The 17,591-nt window shown below is 43.4% G+C and overlaps 1 protein-coding gene across 1 annotated transcript in view; it reads right to left on the reverse strand.

Moving 5' to 3' along the window:
* RP1L1 (RP1 like 1) overlaps window positions 1-17,591 on the reverse strand; it is a 67,057-nt gene that overhangs the window by 37,598 nt on the left and 11,868 nt on the right. The window contains exon 2 of the mRNA XM_063442011.1: window positions 5,301-5,955. Coding sequence (XP_063298081.1) covers window positions 5,301-5,936 — 636 coding nt within the window. The 5' untranslated portion in view covers window positions 5,937-5,955. The remainder of the gene's footprint in view (window positions 1-5,300; window positions 5,956-17,591) is intronic.

Here is a 17,591-nt window from a genome sequence, read left to right on the forward strand (position 1 = left end):
TGGGAATTCTGACACTAGCTCAGTGTCATGGTAGGTATATCCTGGGAATACTCACACTAGCTCGGTGTCATGGTAGGTATATCCTGGGAATACTGACACTAGCTCGGTGTCATGGTAGGTATATCCTGGGAATATTGACACTAGCTCGGTGTCATGGTAGGTATATCCTGGGAATACTCACACTAGCTCGGTGTCATGGTAGGTATATCCTGGGAATACTCACACTAGCTCGGTGTCATGGTAGGTATATCCTGGGAATACTCACACTAGCTCGGTGTCATGGTAGGTATATCCTGGGAATTCTGACACTAGCTGGGTGTCATGGTAGGTATATCCTGGGAATACTGACACTAGCTCGGTGTCATGGTAGGTATATCCTGGGAATACTGACACTAGCTAGGTGTCATGGTAGGTATATCCTGGGAATACTGACACTAGCTCGGTGTCATGGTAGGTATATCCTGGGAATACTGACACTAGCTAGGTGTCATGGTAGGTATATCCTGGGGATACTGACACTAGCTCGTTGTCATGGAAGGTATATCCTGGGAATTTTGACACTAGCTCGGTGTCATGGTAGGTATATCCTGGGAATTCTGACACTAGCTTGGTGTCATGGTAGGTATATCCTGGGAATTCTGACACTAGCTCGGTGTCATGGTAGGTATATCCTGGGAATTCTGACACTAGCTGGGTGTCATGGTAGGTATATCCTGGGAATACTCACACTAGCTCGGTGTCATGGTAGGTATATCCTGGGAATTCTGACACTAGCTGGGTGTCATGGTAGGTATATCCTGGGAATACTCACACTAGCTCGGTGTCATGGTAGGTATATCCTGGGAATTCTGACACTAGCTGGGTGTCATGGTAGGTATATCCTGGGAATACTCACACTAGCTCGGTGTCATGGTAGGTATATCCTGGGAATTCTGACACTAGCTCGGTGTCATGGTAGGTATATCCTGGGAATTCTGACACTAGCTCAGTGTCATGGTAGGTATATCCTGGGAATACTCACACTAGCTCGGTGTCATGGTAGGTATATCCTGGGAATACTGACACTAGCTCGGTGTCATGGTAGGTATATCCTGGGAATATTGACACTAGCTCGGTGTCATGGTAGGTATATCCTGGGAATACTCACACTAGCTCGGTGTCATGGTAGGTATATCCTGGGAATACTCACACTAGCTCGGTGTCATGGTAGGTATATCCTGGGAATACTCACACTAGCTCGGTGTCATGGTAGGTATATCCTGGGAATACTCACACTAGCTCGGTGTCATGGTAGGTATATCCTGGGAATAGTCACACTAGCTCGGTGTCATGGTAGGTATATCCTGGGAATTCTGACACTAGCTCGGTGTCATGGTAGGTATATACTGGGGATAGTGAAACTAGCTCGGTGTCATGGTAGGTATATCCTGGGAATTCTGACACTAGCTCGGTGTCATGGTAGGTATATCCTGGGAATACTCACACTAGCTCGGTGTCATGGTAGGTATATCCTGGGAAATCTGACACTAGCTGGGTGTCATGGTAGGTATATCCTGGGAATACTCACACTAGCTCGGTGTCATGGTAGGTATATCCTGGGAAATCTGACACTAGCTTGGTGTCATGGTAGGTATATGTTGGGAAATCTGACACTAGCATGATCTTGTAGTCCCCTTTATCCTTGTACAGGAGTAAAAGCATGCAGTATTATCCATGAAATACATTTTATTAAACAATAAAACTTGTTTTGTGTTTTATTAAAACACATTTTATTTATTAAATTACTGTGATCTCATATTTTGCTCCAATAAATTCAGATATTTTCAGACTTATTCTTCACAAGACATCCAGGTGGTTAGGATTTAATTAACAAATTCAGAGATAATCTCAGAAACACATGCAAAAGGACTTTCCCGATTAGCTCAATTTGCAGGCATGTTTGGAGATTAGCTATGTAATTACCACTGTGAGTGTCATTTCTCTAGCATTATGTGACCACTCACACACTGCACATTACTGTCAGGTTCATTGCTGTGGACCTTTGTGACCACTTACACAATGCACATTACATTACTGTGAGTCTCATTGCTGTAGAGCTCTGTGACCACTCACACAATGCACATTACTGCGAGTCTCATTGCTGTAGAGCTCTGTGACCACTCACACAATGCACATTACTGCAAGTCTCATTGCTGTGGAGCTCTGTGACCACTCACACAATGCACATTAATGCAAGTCTCATTGCTGTGGAGCTCTGTGACCACTCACACAATGCCCATTACTTTGTGTCTCATTGCTGTGGAGCTCTGTGACCACTCACACAATGCACATTACTCTGAGTCTCATTGCTGTGGAGCTCTGTGACCACTCACAAAATGCACATTACTCTGAGTCTCATTGCTGTGGACCTCTGTGACCACTCACACAATGCACATTACTTTGTGTCTCATTGCTGTGGAGCTCTGTGACCACTCACACAATGCACATTACTTTGTGTCTCATTGCTGTGGAGCTCTGTGAACAAACACTGCACATTAATAATATTGCTATGGAGATCTGTAAAACACACCATGGCTCATGTTAGAATAGTAAATGGCATCTCATATAACAATATTCCTAGTTCTTCACCACCATCTACAATGAACTCTGCAAGGGCTTTGTGGCCACTGTCTGCGCTCAGATTCCACTTAATGATTAACTTACCTGTAATTTAGAGTAGCCATTACCCGGAGTAGCAATATTCAAACTGTAGCTGGGCCAAAACAATCAGAAAGCTGCAGCTTCTCCTACAAAATACATATAGAATCTGTGTGTCTGTGTGTCTGTGTGCCTGTGTGTGTCTGTGTGTCTGTATGTATGTGTGCCTGTGTCTGTCTGTGTGTGTGTCTATGTATGTGTGTGTCTGAATGTATGTGTCTGTGTGTGTGTGTGCCTGTGTGTGTGTGTGTGTCTATGTATGTGTGTGTCTGTATGAATGTGTGTGTATGTATGTGTCTGTATTTATGTGTCTGTATGTGTGTGTGCGCCTGTCTCTGTGTGTGTGTGTGTGTGTGTATCTATGTATGTGCCTGTCTGTATGTAACTGTGTATGTGTGTGTGTCTGTATGTATGTGCCTGTCTGTATGTATGTATGTGTGTCTGTATGTATGTGCCTGCCTGTTTGTATGTATGTATGTGTGTGTGTGTCTGTATGTATGTATCTCTGTGTGTATGTATGTGCGTCTGTAAGTATGTATGTGTGTCTGTATGTATCGCTGTGTGTGTCTGTATGGGGTGGCGATGAGGTGAGGGGGCTGGCTTGGTGGGGGGAGGGGTGCCCATGGATCAGTTTTGCACAGGTGCCCCATGGATTGTGTGTACGCCACTGTATAGAACCCATCGTCCACCACAAAGGGTTTAACTGGCTTTTATTTTATGGTTAGCCTTTAACATTCCCTTTTGGATTGGGTCATGTTTCCCTCAATATGAAAAATTTACACGTTTCCCTACTATAATATAACATGACCAATGGAAGTACAAGGCTCAGGAAAGCAGTACATTAATTTGTTACAGTATCATCACATTCCATAATGGAATCCAATCTGTTCCTACTACTGACGCAATCCCTCATTACAGAACAATCCACAATCCAACCAAGAGCCTTGCCATGTGTTGTATAACTCCCAGTGATCTCAGAACCAATGGGACAGTATATACTTTTAACATTGTTAAAAGGAAAGTAATAGTGCTTTGACATGATCGCAACATACACGTGAGGTCCAGTCTATAATCATATTGTGAATATAGCATTAAAATAAACCATCAAAATAATCTGGTAATTCGCAATTGTATTTTATTTTCCCCCTACGGTAGAAACCTATGGCATAATTGGTAATGTGAGGTGAAAACGAATGGATAAAGAGTTTGTTTATTAAGAGATTACCAGAGAAAGTCAGCAGAAATCACAATTCAAGCATGTCACTAAATGGCTTTGCTTGCCCTCAAGACCATGGACGCCTGGCTGACTGGCAGGTAATGTAGAGTGTCAGCTCAGCAAGCACAGGGATGATACATCCACAGTATGTGACCCCTTGGGGAGACTTTGTATTCTACTTTCATATCATCAAATTTAGAATGCTACCTGGTTCCTGGGTAAGTGGATGTGAAGCTCATGTAATTTGTATATTTATTTTGACCTGCAAATTTTTGTCTTTACCTTTCTCTCACATACTCTGTCTTTCCCACTTATTTTAGGGAATGTGGTTTGTAGTTTGGATGGTTCCTGATTGGTTATAGAGCCCTAGGGGTTGGTTTTCCGAGTACTGTCTGCTAGTTTTCCCATCTCAAAGTTGTGGACACTGGAATGGGCATTCTCAACATGGACTGATCATGAGTTTTTAATACCAGTGTAGTTTATAATGAGTTTTGATGAAGGGTAAATTTCCCCAAGTACAGGCCCCGAAAAATAAAAGCTTACTCTAATTTAAAGACGAATAGAGGATATATATTGCTCAAAACATGGGTTGTCATCTGATCACCCAGATTATTTAAAAGTAAACATCTTCCCAATCTTCCTAGTTAGCGTCTATGCTATCATAACCAGATTGAAGAAAGTAAGTAATAATGTTATCTGAAGACTTTGCAAAACTGTTTTAGAACTCATTTATGCAAATAAATAAATTTAGGGCATTTGTGAGTGGTTCCAGCCAATGTCAGATGGTTTCAGCAGATCTTGACTTTAAAATTATTGCATTATACTTCCCAAATATGGCTAACACCCCACATCCCTCATGTACCCCACAAGGGCCTGGTTGCATTTTCGCCATGGTACAAATTATATTTACATGTATCTCTGTATCTGTAGATTTACATGGTGTTGAAACAAGGCAATATCATCACCTTTACTTTGCATTGCAAGAAATAATAATCAATTAAGCAAACATAATAAAACATACTTACACTTCTTTTCCTCCTCTTTTTCAATTTTCTCCTCAATAACCTTATTTGGGTTTCTCATTTTCTTCAACTAAAAACTCCGGCCATAACATTTTTTTCATCACTCCCTTTTCCCCTGTGCCTTTCCACCCCAATAAAAAGTGTTTCCCTCTTCAACACCAGTTATAAGGTTCCTTATTTATAATGCAGGAAAAGCACCAAAATAACTCATGTTTTGTGCAAGAGGAGCCATTAGTACACTAGACTGTTGAGTTCTGTGTAAAGAAGGTCCCATAAAATAATATACTAATAATGATATATCTCTAATACCAAATTCTCTTATTCAATAATTTATTTTAGATAACTAGCGCACATTGCTCACTTACCCGCCTACCATCCACTGTGTACAGTCTTCTTACTGTGTACTGTAGTAGATCTGAAGCATCCTCAATGAATGCTTTAAAGCTACGCACATTCCTACGGTTAAGAATAATTGGACGGCGAAAGTTTGGATCCCCATTTTTCACCAGAGTGATTTTCTTATGTAGCTTTGATGCCTGTTGGGCATGAGCGGCATATTGGTCCTCAACCAGTTCTTCCTGTTGAAGTTGTTTTCGGGCACTAAGTGGTCTGCTCGGTCTGTGGTGGCTTCCCTTGCGCCATGGTCCATTGCTAGCAATTGGATGCACATATTTCTTATCAGAGCAGATATATCTACCTCCATCTTGAAGCTGGTCAAGTCTATGTATACTATGTGTTCCCCGAGGAGTGGTGATTGTTCTAACGCCAAATGGTAAAGGTACGCGATTGGAAAGATCATCCATGAGCGCACTGAAACTCTTAAAGCTACGCCGGTTGATGGCCATTTTAACTCCACCAAATTGAGGGTCACCACTCTTAAAGAAAGTTATCTTTTTAGCAGGAGTTACTTCTGTGACTGGATGTTGTCGAGATACAGCAGGTAGGGATTGCTCCGGACTAAAAGGAGCATCCATAGAAACGTCTGTTCCAGTAAGGTTCATTCTGAGAAATTAGCAGGAGCTGTAATTGAAGCAGAGGACATTATTATTATTATTATTATTATGTTCAGATTTATAAAGTAAGCTTTCACCTCCACCCATTTTTAGCAAGTTCTCCACCCTATTGTCCTATTCTGTTGCTCCTTAAAGGTTTATTCCAAGTGCCATGACCACTTCAGTGATTTGGAGACCCAGGTAAGGTGGCAAACCATTTATAGACTGTTTACCCCATTACCTAGGAGCCCGTCCAAGCTGTAGTGGTTACGATGGAAACTAAATCACAAAGAAAGGAAATTAAAGTACGCATAGCATAATAATAATCCAGTTTTGTCCTTTCACAGACATGGCATGCATTGGGAACAGACACATTTTATAACCACTCAACCTCCATGTTCATTCCTTCAGCATTAGGAATACGGAGTTAATATATAACACGGAATTTGCGGAAAATATAGTATTATAAAATACATGCTAGAAATAATGTGGTATCTACCAGACTGAATAGTCATACTGAATGTATCCGTGATTGCAGCTCTGCAGGGGCCAGAAATGTTATAACGGACTAATCTCCCTGATGGGTAAAAGCAACACACAAGAAAGTTAAAATTAGAAACGTAGACATCAGAATAAACTAGAAAACTTAAAAAAATGTTCTTTGTTTCTTCTTGTTTACTGCAATTGAAGAGCTATTTGAAAAATATTACAGGGGTTGAATGATTCTTGTGTGGAAAAAAAATATTTTAGACTATGAGTCAGGGTGATGCAAATATTTAAATGTATCGCCATTGAGAGTGATTCCAGCCAAAGACAGCGTTCTGTCCATCACTGCTGCTTGACAACAGGAGAACATGGGCTTCATGAATAGGAACATCAGAGATTGCAAGGATACTGGCACACAGCCACCATTCCACGTGCACTATTGGGAATCACTTGGGAATTAATGATAATGGCTCCAGCATTATTGTACCCAATTAACTGGATGTAATTCTAATTGTTATTGTTACTCTACAGAGACACCATTTAGACCGGGAATGACCAACAAGTACCCTCATCATGTGACATTACGTATGCCAGCATCCTTCCTTTATATGACCTGCTCAGCATGCACATATTTATCTACATGACTGACAGATCAGCCTATGTCTCCTACAATCCCATTACCACCAGTGAAGACCTGTGCATGTAACGTACAATGTCTGTTAAAACACCTCCACGGTATACGGGTTCATCAGAGTCTGGCAGCTGGGATTGGCCCCCAGTACTGCAGTAAAATATATCGAGATTGCAAACCACACCAGCTCAAATAAAAACAGTAGAATACAATTACTATTGCTGGATCACTCCTAGAGCACTCTGCCACCAGACATTGTAACCCACCACCAGCTGTCTTTAATCAGCAGGAGAGAGGCTGCTACCCACAAACCCTGTATGCTAATAGTCTTGGAGCAATGGTCCCCCTTTGCCGTGCTAGCCCTCCATGGTTCCAATGGACAAGATTTAAACAAGCGTTGGTACGAATCCACCGAGCAATTTATTTTCAGAGCGAGCATGTAACAGTGTCTTATGGATTTATAGATATTTTCAATTATTAATAAAAATTTATTTCAAACTCAGATACAAAAACACTGTTTCTGTATTTTACCGGGAAAATATAAAACGCTCTTCTGCAAATATATGTAAATTCCTCATCTACAAAATCGCATTTGTTAACCTTGCAACACTGACACAGAAATATGGGGCTTAAAGGATAATCACGGATCAGAACAGAATACGCTTTCATCACAAGGTGAGCTATTCTTAATTAGGAATCCATTGAAATATGCCTTGCCCTTTGCTAAAATAATTAAAGGGACACTATAGTCACCAGGACAACTGCAGCTTAACGTAGTTGTTCTAGTGAGTATAATCATTCCCTGGAGGCAATTTCATGTAAAGGCAGTGTTTACATTGCAGCCTAGGGACACTTATAGTGGCAGTCACTCAGGTGCTTCCTGGGGAGGTGGTGCATGTTTAGCTTTTCCATGCATCTCTATGAGAAGATGCTGATTGGGCAGCGTGGTGCTTTGACTCGTGTGCACATTATTCTCCCAATGCTTTCCTACAGGAATGCATTGGATTGGCTGAGAACTTCAATTCTGATGACCAGGCCAAGGGGGCGGATCGTGGATGGATCTAATGCCAGCAGACCAGCACGGCGCTGAAATAAAGGTGACATTTTACTTTATTTAAGATGTCAATTAAGGTCCAGTCTCCTAAGTGTTATTAACACTTTAGCGTCAGGAATACATGTTAGTATTCTTGACAATATGCTGTTCCTTTAAAGGAACGACATCCTCTTAAAGGGACACTACAATCACCAGAGCCACTACATCTTAATGTAATGGTTCTGGTGTCTACTCCCTGTCCCTTTTCAGAAAAAAGGCAGTGTTTACATTGCTGACTAGTTACACCTCTAGGGTCAGTCACACAGACGGCCACTAATGGTACTTCCTATCTCTGTATGCCTGAGGGCATACAGCATCTCAAAGTTCTGCATGTTCCCCATAGAGATGCATTGATTCAATGTATCTCTATGAGGAGGTACTGATTGGTACAGAGCAGCATTTTACCGTGCATGCACAATAGTCTCCCAATGCTTTCCTATGGGAAATCATTGGATTGGCTGAGATCTTCATGATTGATTATCTCAGCCACCCAAACAGAGCCAGCCGCGTTGAGACCACCGCTGCATGGGAGAAAAGGTTAGTACAATTACCTCTAATCTCTGGAGAACAGAGTTAAATCACTTTGTTCCTGTTTATGCAGCCCTAGCCACACCTCCCCTGGCTATGATTGACAGAGCCTGCATGAAAAAAAAAACTGGTTTCACTTTCAAACAGATGTAATTTACCTTAAATAATTGTATCTCAATCTCTAAAGTGAACTTTAATCACATACAGGAGGCTCTTGCAGGGTCTAGCAAGATATTAACATAGCAGGGTATAAGAAAATCTTAATTAAACAGAACTTGCAATAAAGAAAGCCTAAATAGGGCTCTCTTTACAGGAAGTGTTTATGGAAGGCTGTGCAAGTCACATGCAGGGAGGTGTGACTAGGGTTCATAAACAAAGGGATTTAACTCCTAGATGGCAGAGGATTGAGCAGTGAGGCTGCTGGGGCATGTTCTATACACCAAAACTGCTTTAGTGAGCTAAAGTTGTTCAGGTGACTATAGTGTCCCTTTAATGTTCTGGAGGTAACGGAGGTTACATTCACAGTTTAAAACTGATGTTAAGACACATAAGATAATTAATGCTAAGCAAGGAACGCAGGAAAATGAAAACACTATAATTAGTTACATACTGTAAAAGTTCACGCTACGTGGAATTTAATTAGTTGGTTAGAAAAGCCGAATCTATTTAAAGGGGTAGTCAAGAAAAAACTATAACCACTCAACATCCTCTGACATCACCGGTTCATTGGTCTGTTCAGTCACATGGAAATCAGACTACTTGAATTAGAAATGCACATGAAAGATCTGCTAATGCAATCATAATGCAATCATATGACATATGGTTTAGGAATTAACCCAGCTGACATGATATCCATGCTAATAGCACTGAGGCCTATCAGATACAAAGTCCCCCTATAGAATTTCTGCTCTGGTTCTATATGGAATTTCTCATAGAATGTAGGACACTAAATATTACAAATAAGTGAAAATGTTTTGATATCTTCCTTCATCACTTCCTGTTTTTTTTACATGCACCATTGAAGAAATGTTTTAATACATTTTATTATTATTGATAAAAAATAAATATGTATTTTATAGCCTCTCTGTGTATGATGATTTAAAGCCAACAAATAAGTAAATACACCATTTCACTGTCTTACTCTTGCTCTGTGCAGGCAGCCATTTTAACTTCTCTTTGGTCAGAAGCAACCCGTGACCAGATGACACTGACCACCATGCAAAGTTTGAACCTTGACAACTGGTTCATAGCTCCTTTAGAAGAGATCGTCAGAAATATGAACATGTACAAGGTCTAGTTACCTTTACCATCTACGGGCAGACATTTAGTGCACTTCATTTTCATATTTTTCCCAGTGATTGGGTGCGCAAAGCTCGAGTAGGGAGTCCAACTCTCTCCCCTTAATGTATTCCCTCCACCTAAGTGCAACCCTCACCTAAAAACGAATTAACTCCATATTTACTGTATAACTCAGTAACCAAATGGTTAATTATGTGAAAGTGTCCCGTTCACACAATGAGCTGAAGACTTGGAGTCAAGTAAAAGCTTCCAATCCCCCCACTTTGGGAAAATATACCTCTTTATCACTGTACCATACAACAATGAATTGATCGCAAGTCTGTCTATGTGGGTTCCATATATTTCCCTCACGCACTGCGATTGTGAGTGGGCTGCTTGAAGGCTAGTTTAGTCACTAGCCCCATTTCTACTAATGTCCCAAGTGAAAAATTTAAAACCAAAAAGACCAGGATCCAAATATGGCATTGTAAAAAAGTGAACATGAGGGACATTTGGAGAATCTAGCTGAAAACAACTTTGCAGATATTATTGCAGTGGAATACAACAGATTTATAAAGTTCACAGTGCATGTATCAGTCCTTCTTTGGATTGGGCTATGTAAGTTTAGGAACAGGTTGCCAGAAACTGTAAACAACTAGCATCTGTGGCGCGGACGGGCAACTCACGGAAGGTACTGGTTGTGAGGAACTCAGTCTTCCACCAGTTTTGTCGTGAGCAATGGTGCTCATGTTTTTAGCTTATCACCATTTAGGTTATATGACATCACACTGAATTATTGATTCACGCTATTTACTATACCATTAGTAAGAATATAGTGGGTTGGTTTGGGCACAACAGAAATTTTTGTTGCATTGATAATTACTTGCTATAACTGTCTGGTATTTTAAACATGATACGTGTTTGTGCAATTCTATTTAAAGCAATGCACTCTATTATTGTTTAGTGTGTCAGCGGATTCATTAGACCTGGAGAAACCGTTCTCCAAATAACTTTTTGGTTGTCGCAATGGGTCTCTGCTCTTCACGACATGGAAAATGCAGAGGTCCACTAGGGTGGGATGAGAGGCAGGATCCTGAAACATATAATTTTTTTACATATATTTTTTTAAAAGTATAAGACAGGATTTCTTGGAATATTCTTTATTCCATACATCTATTTCCTTCACCTCCTAGTGAATTGAATTCTTCAAAGGTGCTAAGCTGTTAATGCTGGTCTAATGAGGCGTGTATGAGAGTATAAGGGCTATTTACACACATTAACATCTAGGGCTGTTTAAAGCGTTCCCGTCAATCCCCAAACTGTTTTGAAAGAGAATAAAATGTCACCTATACATAGTGCTTGCAAATCATTCGGCTAATGTGGAAGCATTAGCCTGACCAGCAATGGGTGACTATGATTAGCTGAGAGTGTCAGCTGACTGCATTCAGTCAATCACAGTGCCCATTGCTGGCAGGGCAGCCATCAGAAATTGGGGCCCCTAACACAGCTCAAGATCTGGGCCCCCGGGTGCCCGCCCCCAGGACCCGCCTCAAAATCACGCCCACCGGAATACACACACAGACACAAACACAGACACACACACAGAAAGATACACACATACTAACAGACACTAATACTGAAACAGACTTACACACATACAGGCCTACTGACACACACATACTGAAACAGACACACACATATACAGACACATACTAATATACATACAGACACACACATACTGATATATACATACATACACACATACTGACATACAGACACATACATTACATACATACACATACTGACATACATACAGACATACATACACACACATACTGACATACATACACATACTGACATACATACACGTAGTGACATACATACATACACATACTGACATATATACATGCATACATGCTGACATACATGCATACACTGACATACATACATACATACACTGACATACATTACATACATACATGCTGACAGACACATACATACTCACATACATATATACACACACCTCATTTTTCAGCCACCCTCCTTTTCCTTACCTTTGTGTTGCAGGAGGGTGGCTGGGAATGATGGGCGTCGGCTGCCTCTCCTCTCCACCTTCATGCTGTCTCTCCTCGTTCCCGCGCGGAGTAACCTGGGAGGAAGTGACCTACCATCACTTCCTCCCAGCAGCACTTGCGGTGCAGCCGCCATTTTTTTTTTTTTAAAGGGGCCCAGTCGCACTATTACAGCGCTGACCCGGCCCCTGAAGATATAGGGCTCATCGGTTGGCCCCCGGTGCAGATGCACCGGCGACAGTTCCGCCGCTCCATGTGGGGCCCAGGCGTTATGGTTGTCGCCCCCTGATGGCGGCCCTTATGGCTGGTTTGATTCAGTATGGCTAGAAGGAAGTGTATAATCTCTACATAAACCACACTTCGAGTGGGGGCCGGACGGTGGGAAGCCAGGGACCCTCATTCAATGTTAAACTGCTTGAAAATAGCAGAAAGGCAAAAGAGACAGACAGGGGCTGATGGGACACAGAGGGTTTCAGGAAGGGGCAGAAGAGACAGACAGGGCCTGGGGGGACACAGATGGGTTGGGGAAGGGGCAGAAGAGACAGACAGGGCCTGGGGGGACACAGATGGGTTGGGGAAGGGGCAGAAGAGACAGACAGGGCCTGGGGGGACACAGATGGGTTGGGGAAGGGACAGAAGAGACAGACAGGGCCTGGGGGGACACAGATGGGTTGGGGAAGGGGCAGAAGAGACAGACAGGGACTTGGGGTACACAAAGAGACACAGAGGGGTTTAGGAAGGGGCAAAAAAGACAGACAGACTAGGGAAGGGTGTGTGTGTGTGTGCGTGTGTGTGTGCGCGTGTGTGTGTGTGTGTGTGTGTGTGTGTGTGTGTGTGTGTCAGTTAGTGAGCGCATGGGATGGGGACATCATTTTGTTGTTGGACCAAGTCAACAAAATTGGTCAGCCCTGCACATGTTTAAATTAAACACTGTTTGACACCTACCAGAACTTTCACTTCATAAGACCTATCAGAAAACATTCAGTTTACTGGTGACACCATTACTAATTTGCTGATAAAAACAACAAATTAGGTAAAAACTGTGAACCCAGTCACATCACACATCACAGTTCAACTGTACGTGGTGAATTAATAACTAGAATTGCCATCATTCAACCTGTATCTGATATGTATTGTTATAAGTAATACCGTACATTAACCTGTGCTTTCTTTGAGCTTTATCAGAAACAGACATTGCTAACCGGATGGTTTACTCCTTTAAATGTCCTTAATGAGATCATGGTTTGGGAGAATTAAGAAAGCACACGGTCTATAAAAAGAAGATGATCTGATCAGCTAGGCTGAAGAGATGCATCATGGTCTAAGAAAAGGCAGCGAGTCCCACCTTCTAAACAGTGATTGTGGTTAATATAAAAAAAGAAACACATATCGGCTCAGACAGAACTTACATGGAGAAAAATCTAAAAAACAAATCTCACTAAACCAGGTAGACTGCAGTCTGTCTTGAATGTGTCTTTTTAATCAATAAATATTCTACATTATTATTGGGAGAGAAGTGAAATTATAAGGGGACTGTCACCTCTCTGGAAACTACATGACTGAATAAAACATATAATAAAACATATACAGCAGAGGAGTGAAACTCATTTATTCTCGAGGGTCCAAATAGTCCAGCGAAAAAGGTATGGAGGGCCGAATGCAAAAAATGTATTTATGCACAAACGCACATAAATAAAGGGGACAAAGAACAACTTCATGTAATGTCATCATTGTATAACTTTATTCTTGCAATAATAAAAAAAAGGTGTATTTGTGGAGTTAGAATGCAGCTGTGTGATGTATGTACTGTAGCCATTTGAATGCAGGAGTGTGTTTGCAGGCTGTGTTGACATTGGAAAGCAAGGGTGTATGTGTGTGCAGTGTTTGTGAATGCAGTTGTGTGTTTGCGTAGAGTAAGTTTGAATGCAGGGACGTGTTTGTAGTAATTGCATTTGAATGTAATTGTATTTGTATGTAGTGTTGACGTTTGAATGCAGGTGTGTATTTGTATGTAGTGTTCAAAATAAAAATCAATGTTTAGTAGATATACCTCAAATTAAAACCTGCATGCATTTAATTATCTATTTTTTTTTTATTGGGGTATATAAAAAAAAAACAGCTGGAAAAAGTTATCTTGTCTGCTGCCTTTGCAAACTCTCCCCTTCTAACCCCACCCAGACTTTCTGTGGCTGTCCAATCACAGACTTTGTAAGTCAGGTATCATGTGGGCATCCGGTCAGCTGCTGCTAACAAAACCAGGAAATAACACTACCTGCTGTCTGCTTGAAAGCCAAGGGGGTGTAACCAGGTTCATTTATAAAAGTGTAAATTTCTAATGATATCTGCACTTTTTGCAAAATGAAAAAAGAGAACACCCTCGACACATAAAGCATTTCAGCAAGATAAAATTTTTTGGGTGTCTGCAGGGCCGGCGCTACCATTAAGGCGGACTAGGCAGCCGCCTAGGGCGCCCCTTGGGAAGGGGCGCCGCCAGCAGCGCCGCCCCCCCTAATGCTGCAGCCGCCCGAGCGCTCTGTAGAGAGCCTCAGGCGGCTGCAGCTTCGCCTGGGCTGGTGCGTCCATGAGGGCGCACCGCCCGGGCGCAGCATGAAGAGAGGAGCTGACAGGAGGGAAGCGCTCAGCACTCCCTCCTGTCACTCCCTCACTGTAGCGTGGCCGAGCCCTGTATGATCCGCCGGTACAGGGAGCATTTGTCTCCTGTACCCGGACGGACTAACAGGAAGTGAACACTGAGTGTTCACTTCCTTTTAGTCCGACCGGGTACAGGAAACAAAAGCTCCCTGTACCCGCGGACAGTACAGAGCTCGGCCACGCTACGACATAGGTAGGGGAGGGTGGGGGGGGGGATGGAGGGTGGAAAAAATAAATGGAGAGGGAGGGAGGGGGGAGAAATAAATGGAGAGGGAGGGGGGGAGAAATAAATGGAGGGGGGTGGAATAAATGGAGAGGGAGGGAGGGGGGGCAGGAGAAATAAATGGAGAGGGAGGGGGGGAAATAAATGGAGAGGGAGGGGGGAGGAGAAATACATGGAGAGGGGGGAAGAAATAAATGGAGAGGGAGGGGGGAGAAATAAATGGAGAGGGGGGGGAGAAATAAATGGACAGGGAGGGGGGAGAAATACATGGACAGGAAGGGGGGGAATAAATGGACGGGGGGGGATAAATGGACAGGGAGGGGGGGAATAAATGGACGGGGGGGGATAAATGGACAGGGGGGTATAAATGGACAGGGAGGGGGGGAATAAATGGACGGGGGGGGATAAATGGACAGGGAGAATAAATGGACTGGGAGGGGGGGAATAAATGGACGGGGGGGATAAATGGACAGGGGGGTATAAATGGACAGGGAGGGGGGGAATAAGTGGACAGGGAGGGGGGATAAATGGACAGGGAGGGTGGGGGGAATAAATTGACAAGGTGGGGGGGAAGTAATTGACAGGGAGTGGAATTGACGGGGTTAGGAGGGGGAATGAGAGTGGGGAGGGGAGAAGAGAGTGACAAGGGAGGGGGGAGAAGAGAGGGACACGCAGGGGAGAAGAGAGTGACAAGGGAGGGGGGAGAAGAGATGGACAAGAGGGGGGAGAAGAGAGGGACAAGGGGGGAGAAGAAAGGGACAAGGGGGAGAAGAGAGGGACAAGGGGGGAGAGAAGAGAGGGACAGGGGGGAGAGAAGAGAGGGACAAGGGGGGGGAGAGAAGAGAGGGACAAGGGGGGGAGAGAAGAGAGGGACAAGGGGGGGAGAGAAGAGAGGGACAAGGGGGGGAGAGAAGAGAGGGACAAGGGGGGGAGAGAAGAGAGTGACGAGGGAGGGAGAGGGGGAGAAGAGAGTGACAAGGGAGAGGGAGAGATTGACGTCCATCACACACACACAATGCACCCCTTGCACACAGAAAAACACACAATGCATTACACACACAGACACACACACACAAGCAATTCAACCCTTACATACAATGCATCCCTCACACACACAGAAACACACAATGCATTCCTTACACACACTCAATGCACCCCTTACACACACTCAATGCACCCCTTACAGACGCACACACTGCATCCCGTACATACACAGAAACACACATTGCAGCCCTTACACATACAAACACAGATTCACACAATGCATTCCTTACACACATATCAGGACATCCCCTACTCCTGTGAACAAACTATTTGGTGGAACATGAAGGTGGACCCTGGGGCCCAGACCATGAGCTGTGTAAAGGGCCTTTAAGAAAATGGAGCTGCTTTCCGTTCTCCCAGAACACAAACAGCCTCCAGAATGCCTGTTCTACACCAGACGAGTGGAGCCAGACTGCAGCTAGAGCCCATCACCATCCTCATCTGATTGTAAGTAGGCAATCTAGTATATTATTCGTGGCACTAATCTCTAATTTACCTCACATTAAAGGGACACTTTAGTTCCCAGAACCACTGCAGCTTAATGTAGTGGTTCTGGTGTCTATAGCCTGTCCCTGCAGGCCTTTTAATGTAAACACGGCGGCACTGCAGCACTTGCGTTAGTTAACATGGGGCATTGTGATGTCATATGGGGGGGGGGGGGCGGCAAACTTTACTTTTGCCTAGGGCGGCAAAAATCCTTGCACCGGCCCTGGGTGTCTGGAGTGACCCTTTAAGATCATGTTAGCCAACCTTCTGTTTCCATACCTTTCCAGTGCAGGAAAGTGGATTCCCTGGGGTCCAGTGGTAGCTGGCTGACTAAGGCTGGTGGGAGTCTGAGGTTGCAGGTTTCCCTCCCCCATCTCCTGTGTGTTGTGCCTGCTCCTGCCTCCATAAGAACTGCAGCTTTTGCAAGACTTTTTTAAGATATACCCCAGTGATCACATGCATGGAAAATGCAGGTATTTATTGATTGGGGTCTATCTCCTCAGTGGTGATTTGGGCAGTGGAGTGTCCCTGTAAATGTAAACTGTCAAAATGATCGTATAAGCATGCCTTATTTTACCCTTACATGCCGCCAGTCCCGATCCATCACCACTCCATATTGGAATCATCTGCAACCTCTCATGGTGATTCAGACAACGGATGCCCCCTTTTATGAAGCGGAGCTTGCGTGCCAACATCATTACGTCATTGGCACAAGTATGCATAATTTGACACATCCCCTCACATTTTGACGGCATGATTATCAATTAAAATTCCCAACATATAAGTAGCAGTGTTTCCCAGTGTTCTGTGCCCTGGGTAAATCATTATTATTTACTGTTTTGTGACCTGGGTTTTCTATTGACTGTTCTGACTTCTGGAACCCTTGACCTGACTCTGTTTACACGTTTATCTGACTGCTGGTGTACTGATTGGGGTTATACTCTACATCAAACATGTCAAACATGCGGCCCACGATGGATATATTTGCGGCTCACCTGCCCTGGAGCCAATTTGTGTTGTGGCTGCGATCAGTACCAAAACAGGAAAGATATTTTCTGTCTGATTCTTGTCTTATCTCCGATGGCCGATCGCGTGCTCCTAAAGGCCAGCCACTCTCCCTTCCCTCATGCTCGCAGTGCCAGAGGAGCGTCTGGCCTGCTTAGGCAGAGAA

This window comes from Pelobates fuscus, chromosome 2 (genome assembly GCF_036172605.1).
Source record: "Pelobates fuscus isolate aPelFus1 chromosome 2, aPelFus1.pri, whole genome shotgun sequence".
Lineage (NCBI taxonomy): Eukaryota > Metazoa > Chordata > Amphibia > Anura > Pelobatidae > Pelobates > Pelobates fuscus.